The sequence below is a fragment of the Homalodisca vitripennis genome, chromosome 2 (genome assembly GCF_021130785.1).
Source record: "Homalodisca vitripennis isolate AUS2020 chromosome 2, UT_GWSS_2.1, whole genome shotgun sequence".
Taxonomy (NCBI): Eukaryota; Metazoa; Arthropoda; class Insecta; order Hemiptera; family Cicadellidae; genus Homalodisca; species Homalodisca vitripennis.
In genome coordinates this window covers 159,098,559-159,111,962 of record NC_060208.1, presented here as the reverse complement: position 1 = coordinate 159,111,962, position 13,404 = coordinate 159,098,559, and the positions used below count along the sequence as shown (strand labels likewise).

The 13,404-nt window shown below is 30.8% G+C and overlaps 1 protein-coding gene across 1 annotated transcript in view; it reads left to right on the top strand.

Annotated features, from left to right (window-relative positions):
• The window catches only part of LOC124355869 (glutathione S-transferase theta-2-like), a 41,107-nt gene extending 33,186 nt beyond the window's left edge, over positions 1-7,921 (top strand). The window contains exons 7-11 of the mRNA XM_046807023.1: positions 4,737-4,879; positions 5,383-5,441; positions 5,671-5,812; positions 6,965-7,129; positions 7,763-7,921. Of these exons, the coding sequence (XP_046662979.1) occupies positions 4,737-4,879; positions 5,383-5,441; positions 5,671-5,812; positions 6,965-7,129; positions 7,763-7,906 (653 nt within the window). The 3' untranslated portion in view covers positions 7,907-7,921. The remainder of the gene's footprint in view (positions 1-4,736; positions 4,880-5,382; positions 5,442-5,670; positions 5,813-6,964; positions 7,130-7,762) is intronic.
• The last annotated feature ends 5,483 nt before the right edge of the window (positions 7,922-13,404 follow it).

The window sequence follows — 13,404 nt, the reverse complement described above, 5'->3', positions numbered from 1 at the left end:
TAACAAAAATTATATAATGAACTGAACTTATACCAATAATATAACAACCAACAATATAATACCTTATACTAATATTGATTTACTTTAAATAAATAAAAACTAAAATTTAGGTAATTAATAAAACTCTTCAAAAGGAAATTCAAATAATAATACCATAAAAGGGTAACCTTAGACTCTATACTAAAAGTAACAATAATAAACTAGACTAACAAAAACAAACTAAACTATAAGCTAAGCTACTGAAAGTGTTTGACATATTAAGAAAACAATAATAAATATAAATATAAAAACTATAAAAAGAAAAGAAAGAAGAGAAAACAACATCGATGACCGCAAAAACACCAATGAGAATTATTATACATACATACAAACTATAGGCTACTAAACGATTACTTAGTTTAAATTTTATTCCTTAAATCTTTAGTGAATTAGTGTTAACCAACGTCAGTGACCTGGTTAGTGTTCCCGATTGAGGAAAAGTAAATACTGCAGTACTTTGAATAGTCTAAGACACGGCTTGAAACATATGTTAGTATGAATATTCTACAAATTCTAAACCAAAGTAAAATGCGTACACGTTATACAAGTAGTAGTTCACGTTCATACAGTAATATGAATTTTTTACACAAATGTTTATCAACAGGCGTGCTTGAGGTATGGTTATTAAAGATTAGACGCTTTAAACAATTATAAATGTAAGCATTCCGTGTTATTTTAATTTAAAAGCTGAAAGTTTGAGATGTATGTCTACTATTTAATTTTCATTGTTAATTCACTATTCTATTCTGGGATCTTACGTTATTAACAAAATCAACCATTCCTCTATCTCGTTGATTTCACTTGGAATATCACATCTCGGACTTGGAGACGTGTACTACCAATAAATAGTGAAACTAAGTACATATTCATTGTTACAATCAAAGCGTTTATATCACACCAAATATTTAATATAATACAGGGTGTTTCGATAGGAACAATCCAATTTTAAAATATTACTTGTTTTTTTAAATACCTGGATTGCTTTTAAAATTCATAGCTAACATCAGTTTTCTTAATACTCTTGAAATATTCTTTTAGACTAAAATTTTTAGCAAGTTGGCTATATGTCTAATGATGGGAGAGTTTACCTCACACATAAGTGTTGAAATAAATTGAATTACTCTGATATAGTCGAATTTCAGGAATCATCCTCAGGACTCATAATGAAATTCAACCACTATCAGTATAGTATTTAATAGACAATTCCTAATATTAATCCTCACAGTGATTATAATAGGTTAATATGTAATTAACATATATTTATTTCATATTAGTAGAACTTTACAACTTATTCAATATAGAAATGTTTTTACTTTAAAACAAATTAGAAACTTTTTAGTTTAAAATAATGCAAATCTTCAAAATCTTTTGTTTATTAGAATATGCTTTAAAATCAGATGAACCTTAATAATGTCTGATTATATAAATATCAAAAAATAAGTAATTTAATATTTCTTGTAATACTCATAAAATTTGCTAGTCATATTGAGTAAAATATATTAACAACAGACTGTTTTTGGTGAATTTTTAAAATCAGTTAAATGAATAACACCATTAGGTCTGAATGACACCAATATTCTATCAAACACACACACACACACACACACACACACACACACACACACACACACACACACACACACACACACACACACACACACACACACACACACACACATATATACATATATATATATATATATATATATATTATATATATATATATATATATATATATATATATATATATATATATATATATATATATATATATATATATATATACAGGGTGATTCATGAAGTTCTCCTCCCCACTTCTACAGCACATTTTACTAGTAAAAATAATGAAAAAATGTTATATAAACATAGCTCCGAAACCGCTTCGTTAGCGAGTTACAGGCTAGCGAAAAGATTTCGCCTGATATTCCTGGGTAAAGAGTAAAATAAAGCCATACTGAACTTTTGGAAAGGTTAATTAAGTAAGAAATATCGTGGATTCTTATGTATTTTTTACCTGATAAAGCTAATAAAATAGGTTTCAGAACTGTACCTGTAGTAGTTTTTGAGGGATTCAGGGTTAAAAGCAAAAAATTGGGGCACGAAACAATGTTTTTTTAAGTTTGATGTACAATAACTTTGTTCAATTCGTAATAAATATACATAAAATCAACAAACATTAGTTGTAGAGAATTTAATTTTGAGAAAATTTATATAATCAAAGTCTAAAATAAAACAGAAATAAGTACCAAAAAATCGATTTTATTCAGTATAATACATTACTAGTTTTAAGCAAAATTAATCAGGTTGGGCCAACCGTACGCACCTTTTTATAAATAGATGTTCGAAAATGAGGCCATCATTATCAATACATTTTGCAGCACGTTTGTGTATTGCTTTTGTTGCGTTTCTTAATTTTTCAGGACTTCCTGTATCTGCACAGCCGAATCCATAATACGGACAATTAATGCATCACGGGAATTCACTTTTGTCTTGTATACAATGTCTTTCATCCATCCCCGAGATGCAATAATCCAATGGAGATAGATCTGGTGATCTTGGTGGCCAAGGGTGAGGCCCTCCACGACCAATCCAGTGTCCCAGGAAATTGATGATTTTAAGTAAGCAGAAACGGCACGATGAAAAGTGGGAAGGTGCTCCGTCATGCTGGAAGTACAAATTTTGTCTGAGATGTAAAGGAACATTCTCTAACAGCTGCGGCAAACCTTCTTGAAGGAAATGCCAAATAGAACTCAGGTAAATTAGGCGTCCAGGTAATATGAAAGGTCCAATCAGCCGATTGTGCAAAAGGCCACACCAGACATTGACGCTAAATCGGTGTTGAAAGTTCTGTTCCACTACCCTCATGTGGATTTTCTTCTGCCCATGAGTGTTTATTGTGCAAGTTATTGACACATCCGAGTGAATTATGCCTCATCCGTAAACAAAATACGCTTGTAGAGTTGATTATTAATATTCAAAAAGTTGCAAAACTCCAAGCGAAGCGGACCATCCCCTAGCTGTAGATGTTGAACCTTTTGTTTATGAAACGGATAAAATTTGTTTCGATTAAGTGACCTCCACACCTTTGACTGCGAAACTCCTATCCGCCTAGAAATACGTCGTGTACTTACACCTGGACTGCGATGAACAGCATTAATAACAATATCATCATCAAGTTGGACAGCTCGTTCATAATTGGTTCTAGTACTTGGTAGTGAGCCTGTTTCCCGAAGAGTACGAAAAGTTCCTGAAATTGTTTTGGTATCTGGAATCCTCCTATTAGGGTAACGTAGTTCATATTCTTCTACAGCAGCTCTAGCATTACCATTACAGTAACCCAAAATAAAAACCATATCAGCGTATTCCTCTGATGTAAATAAGTGAGGCATTTTTTCGCTGAATAAACAATCGAATTATAACTCACAGAAAAATTGCATTTAATAACACGATTCACAGAACCCGATCTCCTGCTGTAGCTTGCAACAACACCACTAATACACAGTTCTAACGTAACAGTACAGAATACCATTGTGGATCAGCTGTTATTCGTGCGTTACCAACTTAGAAATTAATAAAACAAAATAACTGCATTTCGATGATTAGTAAACAATAATGGGAAAATGTTTGCTTCATTTATTTTCGAACATTTGATGTAAATTTTTATTAAAAAAAAGATACAACGTAATAAAACATGATATTTTTATTTTACAAAACAAATTTTTAATTAACAGTTAATCTTGTTTTCTTAATTTATTTCATCATTAAGGAACAAACATTTTGTTTTTGTTTTATTTTAAAACTAAATACCGTACGGTATTTCTTTACAGCTGGTAATGTATTATACTGAATAAAATCGATTTTTTGGTACTTATTTCTGTTTATTTTTAGACTTTGATTATATCAATTTTCTCAGAATTTAAATTCTCTACAATTAATGTTTGTTGATTTTATGTATTTATTACCAATTTAGCAAAGTTATTGTACATCAAACTTAAAAAAAACATTGTTTCGTGCCCCATTTTTTTGCATTTAACCCTGAATCCCTCAAAAAATACTACAGGTACAGTTCTGAAACCTATTTTATTAGCTTTATCAGCTAAAAATACATAAGAATCCACGATATTTCTTACTTAATTAAACCTTCCAAAAGTTCAGTATGGCTTTATTTTACTCTTCACCCAGGAATTCAGGCGAAATCTTTCGCTAGCTGTAACTCGCTAACGAAGCGTTTTCGGAGCTATGTTTATATAACATTTTTTCATTATTTTTACTAGTAAAAATGTGCTGTAGAAAGTGGGGGAGAACTTCATGAATCACCCTGTATATGTTTGATAGAATATTACATGTGATCATTGATCATGAACATAACTGTGATTAGGACAAACAAAGACAATGTTTAATTTTGTGTCAAAGATTAAAAATGGTTTACGTATTATTAATAAATACATTAAATTAGCCAATTATTTATTAGAAACCTGTAATGTGTAACTTCATCTGTGCTCTACTTAGGCGAGTCTTCCTGGTGTATTGACTTACCTTTTTTGCCTAAAGCCTTTTTGAAACTAGTAATCAATAAATTAATATTTCTATAAAATAAAAAGATTCTGTTGTTCAAGCCACCAATTATTTTATTTCGTACATTTAAACATTCCTCTTTTTGAACCTTAACAGATAGAGTTGTTGGTGACATGTTTCAGTCATGGGTATCAACGTCTACTACGCCCCTGCCAGCCCTCCTAGCCGTGTCGTGTTGCTGGCAGCCAAGGCTCTGGGGGTGAAAGTCACCCTCCACATCATTGACCTGATGAAAGGAGAGCACATGACCCCAGAGTATCTCAAGGTATGGTCCATTAAATACTAGTCTATTTTCGAACAGTCGAACATCATTATCATGTTGTTACTATGTTGATATGTTAAATATCATTATGTTAAAAATAAATAACGATGTATGGTACTGTATATTTACTTATAAATAGTAAATAGTAAAAAATGAATAAATAACGTGAAATAAATACCACACGAAATTTTTTAAAAATATATTGTTTTTTTAAGCTTGTACATTACGTATAATGTTACAACGGATTGGAATAGTAAAATAATAACTTCAGTTGTAAGTATTTCAATTAATTTTAAGAATCCTCTTAAGATAGCTCCACAGATTTGTAAAATATGTTAATCAGAGTCCTGTTTAGTTGAAAAGAACCAATATAAATACTTTCAAGTCATTCAAGTATTTAACTGAAAACTGATGAAACCAAATATATTTGGTTTATTGTATGCTGTGGTAATAATTTAACATTGCTCAGTCAGTACAAATAAAAAAAAACTTTTTCTTGTTTTCAGATGAATCCTCAACACACAGTACCTACTATTGTAGACAATGGACTTGCTCTTAATGAAAGGTGAGTTATAAGTTTTATTTATAAATGACTGTTTACAAAAAAACCTTATTTATCCTTTTTTGCTATAAAATTTAAAACTTAATTATTTTCGCAAGGTAAACATTATTTTATTATTTAAGAAATTCATTTTTTATAATCGTTTTTCGAATTTTTTTAAGACAGCTAAAATGTTTTTATATATACTCATTATAATGAGTAATAAACAATCGTTTCCATTAAAATGTTTCAGCCGAGCCATCATAATGTACCTGGCGGAGAAGTACGGAAAATATAGCACATTTTACCCCCAGGATCTCAAAAAACGCGCCCTTGTAAACCAGAGGTTATATTTTGACGCGGGAACTCTCTTCCAGAGATTTGCTGATTTGTATGTGAGTATTTTCAGCATTTGCTTTACATTGCTACGAATGAAAAGGGCATGGGCAACAAGTATGTACTTTAAATGTCTAGTAGTTGTCTAATATATGAAAACTTGTTTTAAACTTCATTTTTATTGAATTTGTGAATCGTTAGAGGACCAACGAAACACTTTATTTTGTAAATAAACTAAAAACTCTGTATTTATTTAACTATACAACACACAAAAGCAGAATACTTGCGTATAAATTCTTTGAATTATAGCCACAAGTTTTGTTTAATTAACATATGTTAAGTTGGATGGCCATACTCTCTTCAAAACTTGTTATTATTTATCTTTGATATTACAGTGTCAGTTACGAACTCTATATATTTTATCTGCTGTAGGCTAAACTGGCAGGGATATGATAAAAACAGTCAAATGCTTTACCATCGAAGTATTACTAAAAACATTCGAACAGTACTTTTAGAATGTTAAAAAATATAAATCGTAATAGTTGAGGTACTTTGAGAAAAAAAAAACAATTGTTACTTACTAATCCTCATAGTGTCAAAGTCTCAAACAGGTTATAAAATATACATAGATATAGTTTTAAAGAACGCAAAAGTTTGGTATTCTATATTGGTAAATAATGGAAATGTATATTAAAATACCATTGTAAAAAATAACATACTGTACAAAAATTCAAAGGATGCTGTACATTCTGGATGAATTAACTATATATTCTAATTAATTAAATGCCAACCTTATGATCTTATTCCAGTGCTGAACATGGATAAAGAAAAAGAAAAATGTTAGTTGCACTGTTTATAAAATAAACTATGGTTGCGTTTGTTATTTACAAAATTATAATTTTTAAGTATTTTAGTTTTTGGAAATATCAGTGCAATTGTTTTGCAACATGTCACTAAATAAATATCATAGAAATGTTGAAAAGATACATTATATAAATCATTATTATATACTTCGTATAAATTAAATATTGATCATAATGAATTGCCAAACAGTATTGAATCACAGTTCAATCGGCTCTAAGAGATTCGCATAGTCCAAGAATAAAATTGGATAATTATCAATACTTCTTTATAATATCTAGTGAAAGGCACATTATAGCAATAGAGAGTACATCCTGAGTAAAATTTATAACTTCTCTTCATATTTTCAGTACCCAATGATCTTTGGAGGAGCGCCTTTTGATGAAGAGAAAAAGAAGAAGCTGGATGAAGCATTTGGCTTCCTGGATAATTTCTTGAAGACCAACAAGTATGTAGCTGGCGACACTTATACCCTGGCTGACATCTCCATCTTGGTCACGGTCTCCACTGCTGAAGTGTGTACTGTGTTTAGCAACATAAAGTCCATTGCTTCCAAGAGTCTAATCTCAAGGACTTACACCCAATTGAAACACTATTCATAACGAAAGCCTCTAAACTACTTCGTTGATATAAAAATATTGCCTCAGCTTAACAATCCTTTAGTGTGGTTATTTGTGATATCCATTTTCTGTCATGAAATCACAGAGAAAGAACCCTCATCAATGTTTTTTTGACCGAATATGATTTAAATCAAGCAAAACATGAATTTACAGTCATTACTATAGAATATGATAAAACTAAATGATTATAATTAAATTAAATTTATAGTTTGTTAATGACTTATAAGATCTTAAAAGTATATTGCTTAATATCTAATTAGAAAATATGACTTCAAATTTTCATGGCTTGTGTAAAATGTAAAATATCGTAACAACTGGCCTTTATATGCTGGCAGGAATATTATGAAAATGACATATTGCAGTTCTGACATCTGCATGTTAGACTTCACGCATATAATATTTTGATACTTAATTTCAAAGGGCTCAAAACAAATGGTTTCATTATGTATCTAGATTTACAAACAAGTGTAACTAAACCTGTTTTGTTTTTTAATTTATTTTACTTCAAAAGTGTTTGTAATATTTCAGGTGGTTGGTTACGATGTTAGCAAGTACCCCAAGGTCGCTGCCTGGTTGGCCAAGGCCAAAAATTCCCTCCCTGGCTATGAGGTGAACCAGAAGGGGGTAGAAGCCTTTAAAGGAATGGTCGACTTATTGACCAAGAAACATTAAACACTTTTGTTTCAACCAAAGATTACCTCTACTGGTTAATTTTGTTATAAATATTTCTTAGATACGTTATTTTATGTGAATAAATTGGTGTCTACTTTAATTTGGTTGGTTTCTTTTACCCAATACAAATTCAGTAAATCAGTGTTTCTAAGATAATAAAAATATAAAGTAAAAGCCTTCTATAATGCCAGAATCTGTCTGGCTGTTGGAAATGCCTAGATAGGTCGCAATAAGTGATCAATATAACTCTTTGATGACTCATCATTGGTTGTATTTAATTTAAAAATTTAATAATGAAATGAATGTTCAGTGAGTTGCTCCAAAGTGAAATGAAAGTATATTTTTCAACATTTTAATTTTCCCAAAGTTTTGGTAAATATATGAACTTTAATCTTTCAAAAATATAAACAAAATTTTTCTTTAATTGTAATATTTAATAAAATATGTGCCCTACTTCATTTTAATGTATCTTATACATTACCCCTACTAAATCTTATCCTATTGAAAATAGAAATTTTTAAAAGTTTTTGCCGCTCTTCTCCGAGCCAGTATACGAATCATATACTTTCTTGCAAAACATACCAATGATGTATGATTGCATTGTAATGGAAAATAATTCAAAGAATTTTATTACAATTATATAATAAAACTAAGAAACGTTTCATCAAAGCTCAATATTTTTAGCGATCCCACTCACTTTTACTTTCGAACTTTTGCTCTGTAACTTGGACTAAATAAAATAACTCCGTGTATTACTCATGAAACATTGTCTACCTCGGTTACATAATGGATGATTATTGTGTGTCCATATATATTACTTTAACCAGCTTGATTCAGTAGTTTTGACACGATAAGTGTCCTATCATAACAATGTAAGTTTTTAAAAGGATAAAACAGAATGATTTAAGATAACTTCGGTCCTTTATTTTTGTTCTGATCTCAGAGTCATTGTCTGTGTACATATTGTATTCGTTGAGGTTTGTTCGAATATTTAAATTTTTAGATTTTATAGCTAAGCTTGTTTATAATTTATGTCTCGTATGTGCAATTTTATGTCTTGAAATAATTAAGTTCATAAACTTGGAGTGTAGATTTTTAAAGAAAAACGTGAAAAATGATGACATAAGCACTCCTGCGAATCCTACTTTCCTAGTGCCAAGTCCCTTTGACATATTCTTAGGTGCTAAATGTCCTTAACGAATCACTTATGAACTCACAAAACATACATACAACACAAACACACAAACAGGCACCAAAAAGTGTCTGTCTGGATAATATCTCCTCAAGAAAATTCCAGAGAGTTCGATCTAGGGCTTCTTCATAACTCATCTTCTCTTAAGTTTAAGCACTAATTCAGAATAATAATACAACACTTTACTGTTTTACAATTCTACAATTTATTTCGTTTTCCTGAATTTTCCTCCTTAGTTTTGGAGGAATGTTCAAGATCTACCCCTTAAATTAGCTACTCAAATATTCTTATGAAGTGTGTCATCCATGTACTTAACAATGTAACAATAATGCGAGAATGTATTGGAACTGCATGAAGATATTTCCTAAGCTCAAACGATAATAGGGCAAGATATTTAGTTTAAATACGATTTAAACTAGAGCCTTTGTAAATTTCCAAAAATTATCTTATTGAGTTGAAACCAAGTATAATATAATTGTTATGAGATGTGAACTATGCAAAATCCTGGACTGCTCCACGTAATAGTAACATTATTTTAACGTTAAACGAATGAAAAGGATAGAAAATTTATCCTGAGCGTAGAATATATTTGTAAAGCTCTTTTAATTAGTCTCTCCTCGAATGGCACTCAACGAAACGAGGTTAACAAAGGAGACGTGTCTCCTCACTGCTACAGTAGATAATCGTATTTCCTGGCATGCTTGAATATACTTCAATGTATATTAAATCTAGTCGTTTAGATTTTCAAACTTTTAAAAACTCTTTAAAATTTTGAAATAAACGTGAGCACTTTACATGTTAAAACCGTACTATTCAGTACAAACTGAATAGTACAATGTTTTACTTTAACAAAAAAGTAAAAAGCATATTCAACGTTTGAGAAATGTTTTGAAGGAGTTGTTAAAACAATTGTTCTCTTCAATACGTTGGTGGGTGATCTTACAGTAAGTGAAAATCGTTTGAAAACTAATAATGCTTAAATGTTTAAAATACGTTTAATATAACGTCATACATTTTTTGTACTGCATAGTTCCATTATATAAATATAATCATAAAAAAAAGAAATATAAGAAAAAATGATGAAAGTGAAATGGATTTTCATGATTGACAAACCTTGTCAAGTGCATTTCTTAGTAGCTTATGCCACAAACATTACGAACATTTTATAACAAATTGTAAATTTATCGCAGGGATTACGAAATCTAATTTACAGATATTTTTTAAAGATTGGTTAATCACCTATGTAATAGAAAACACAAAACCCGAATGTCCATACACTGTAAAGGTTTGAGCAGTAGACCGTAGTTAAGTTAGTTTTACACAACATGATTATGTGTTAAATGTGTCACGTCAGGAGCACAAACGGTATTAACCAGTAGTTCACTATCTTGACTGCACCAAACATCAAAGTGTGCACATATAGACTTTGTAAGCAGCCCTCTGTCTAGCCAACCTTGAGATCTAGTTTGCTCTAAACCCGCTTTGTCAGCAGCCACCTGCTTAACCTACTAACAGAGCAAACTGAATATATAGTAGATTTACCGGTGGATTTCATCATCCTTAAGTATGATAGACGTAGGCTTTGCTAGTGGTTCTGTGGCTGGACATATAACGGGATATCCGGCAGGTTTAAATATTCCTTGGAGATTGTTATTCATTTGGGTTCCGATGGTTTTGTGCCACTCAATACACCCACGTTTTTCTAAATATTTTATTAAAAAATATTGAAAAATCTAAGATGCTTACACTCATCCACTTGTTATTATTCTCTAGTTGGATATTTATGGAGAATAGCACTATTTTCATGGGATTACCAGGTCGAGACAGAACCGAGCCGGTGGGGTTATAAAATCGCACGTGACTTTACTGGCTCACAACGTCTCTTATGAAGTCCCATTAGGGCTTGTAAACTAAAATTCATTTCTCATTTCAAGTTTTTGTCAGAGTTGTCATGTAGAGACTCACAGTGACCATATGAAACCAGGGTTGTAATACGTGACTCGGTGGCTGTGGTTTCATCTCACGCTATTTAGACTATCGCACAAGCACATGACACTGAAGTATGCCACCGTATGTTACAGGTTCGATACTGAACAAGAAAATTGAGATAATCTTCAAGACTTTTTCTGTCACAATAGTAGAATGTCGAAGACAGTAATATCATGTCTTCGTTTCAAATCACTTTGCACGGGACATAGCCTCCTCAGAGTTAGTTCTGGTTAAACTAGGATTAAATTTAACGGTTGTTTAGAAAATGACGAATAATACTTTCTGGACCATTTGTACTAACTTCTCCAGCAGGTACATAAAATAAAACCACAAGTATTATATCTTGTGATCCGTCTTGACAAACAAACAAACTTATCAACGTCTCGCCATCCAGCAAATACACAAGATTTAGATCCGAGTACAACATTGTAGATCACGATGTTATTTCTCTTATTATCTCAAGTATGTTTCAGAAGTAGTCTTTTTGTTGGAGAACAAAGAAAATTGTACGTATTTTTGGAGCCCAAGATATGTGTGTCAATGAAAGAGACGAGGTAGTATGAGGAGATAGAGATTTCCTGCGACTATTGTTAATAACTCTGTAATCTCTTAAATCTTAATTGAAGATTCCTAGATCACTCTTTTTTAAATCCATAGTTTGTAAGAGAGATGCTTGGATTGCTCTCATGATCACATTAAAGTTTCTGGGATGAAATAAAAAAATTCAATTACATATTTTAAGACTTATATGAAGAAAATTTTACCCATCATTGTTACCAATAAATACTTTGTGATGATAGGCAATGCTTGTTAATAAAAGTACCGTTACTGCAGGTGTAACTTATTGTAAATAGTAGAAAATGCCTTAAGTAATAAAAAGGAATTACTAAAATATATGCGGTATATCTAAGACAAAAAGTTTTTTATCCCGTGATTCTCCGTGATTAATGTTTTAAATACTTAAGATATATATTATCATATTTTGTGTAAAGGATTAATTATACAAATAAGTATATATGTATATTTGTTTATACAACTGTTTAACCAATATACTTATCCAAACTTAGTGGAAATCGCAGTTTTACTGGGAATAAAACTGACAACGTGAGGAGGCAGGCAAAAAGCGAGTTACGAGTGTTTAAACAAACAACTCAACAAAAAAAAGATGACAACAAACTGGCAGTTAACCATGTTGCCCGTTGATTGTAAACTCTTACTGCTATTCAGTTATGACGCCGTGATTTTACGAAACTAAATCTCTCAAATATTGTTGTTTATAATTATTTCACTTTTAATTTTTTTATTTTAAAGGATAAAGGATATTCCTTAAATAGCTCTTTAATACAAGATCATAGTTCTAGCTCTTGTATAAATGTTACTTAGTGTGTTTAAAAAACACATTTAAAAGCTATACAATTCAAAACCTACACAGTAGTTATTGGGTAAGAGTAAAAGTTCGTTAAAATGTTTTTTGCAAAATTTGTGGTTTAAATGAATCTTACCCTTTTGTTGTGTATGTGCGTATTAATATTGTTTATTATAATAATTTCAGTCTATTGTGTTCAGATAATTGTTAAAATCATACAGCGCGAAAGAGTCATAAGAATACAACAAATGCAATCATTTTATTTCATGATAACATTATTCCGACTTGTAACAATAACAAATTGACGGTTTAAAATATCCTGTAAAATTAACTTTAGGGCGTTCAATAGATTAAGGAAAACGACAGTAGGACGGCACTAAGCATAGAACGTAAACATATTAAACGGTATAATAAGCCGAGTAATATGTCAGTAATACTCAGGAACGGTAGAATTAGAACGTGTTTCAACCAAAAATTTCTCTGGAGGACGGAAAATAAAATATGGGGTGGTGAAATGTAATTTTTGTTTCTGTAAATGTTATTATTGTCGTTATAATTGTTTGTTTTTATTTTAGTTGTATAATATTGTCTAAATTAATTGGGTTTAGGTTTTTCCATTATACATATTTTTATATATATATACATATTAAAATGAGTTAAAGCAGTATTAACAGTACAGTTAATTCACCCCCTTTTTCTCAAATTCGCAGCTCATGTATGTAAGGAAAATAAACTTAACTTACTTGGCTCATACTTGGTCAGTCGTAGGTGGTTAGTCAACGAATGTAGACGTGTTGTGACCTGTATTCTGCTGAATTCTGTAGTTCTGTTTTAAAAATTAGTGTTGTGTTTAGTTTTGTATTAAGTGCATGGTTTAGAGTTAGTGAAGTTGACACACAACATGGTAGTTCCTGAGTTAGGCGTGTCACAACGCTCTGGTATGATTTGTTT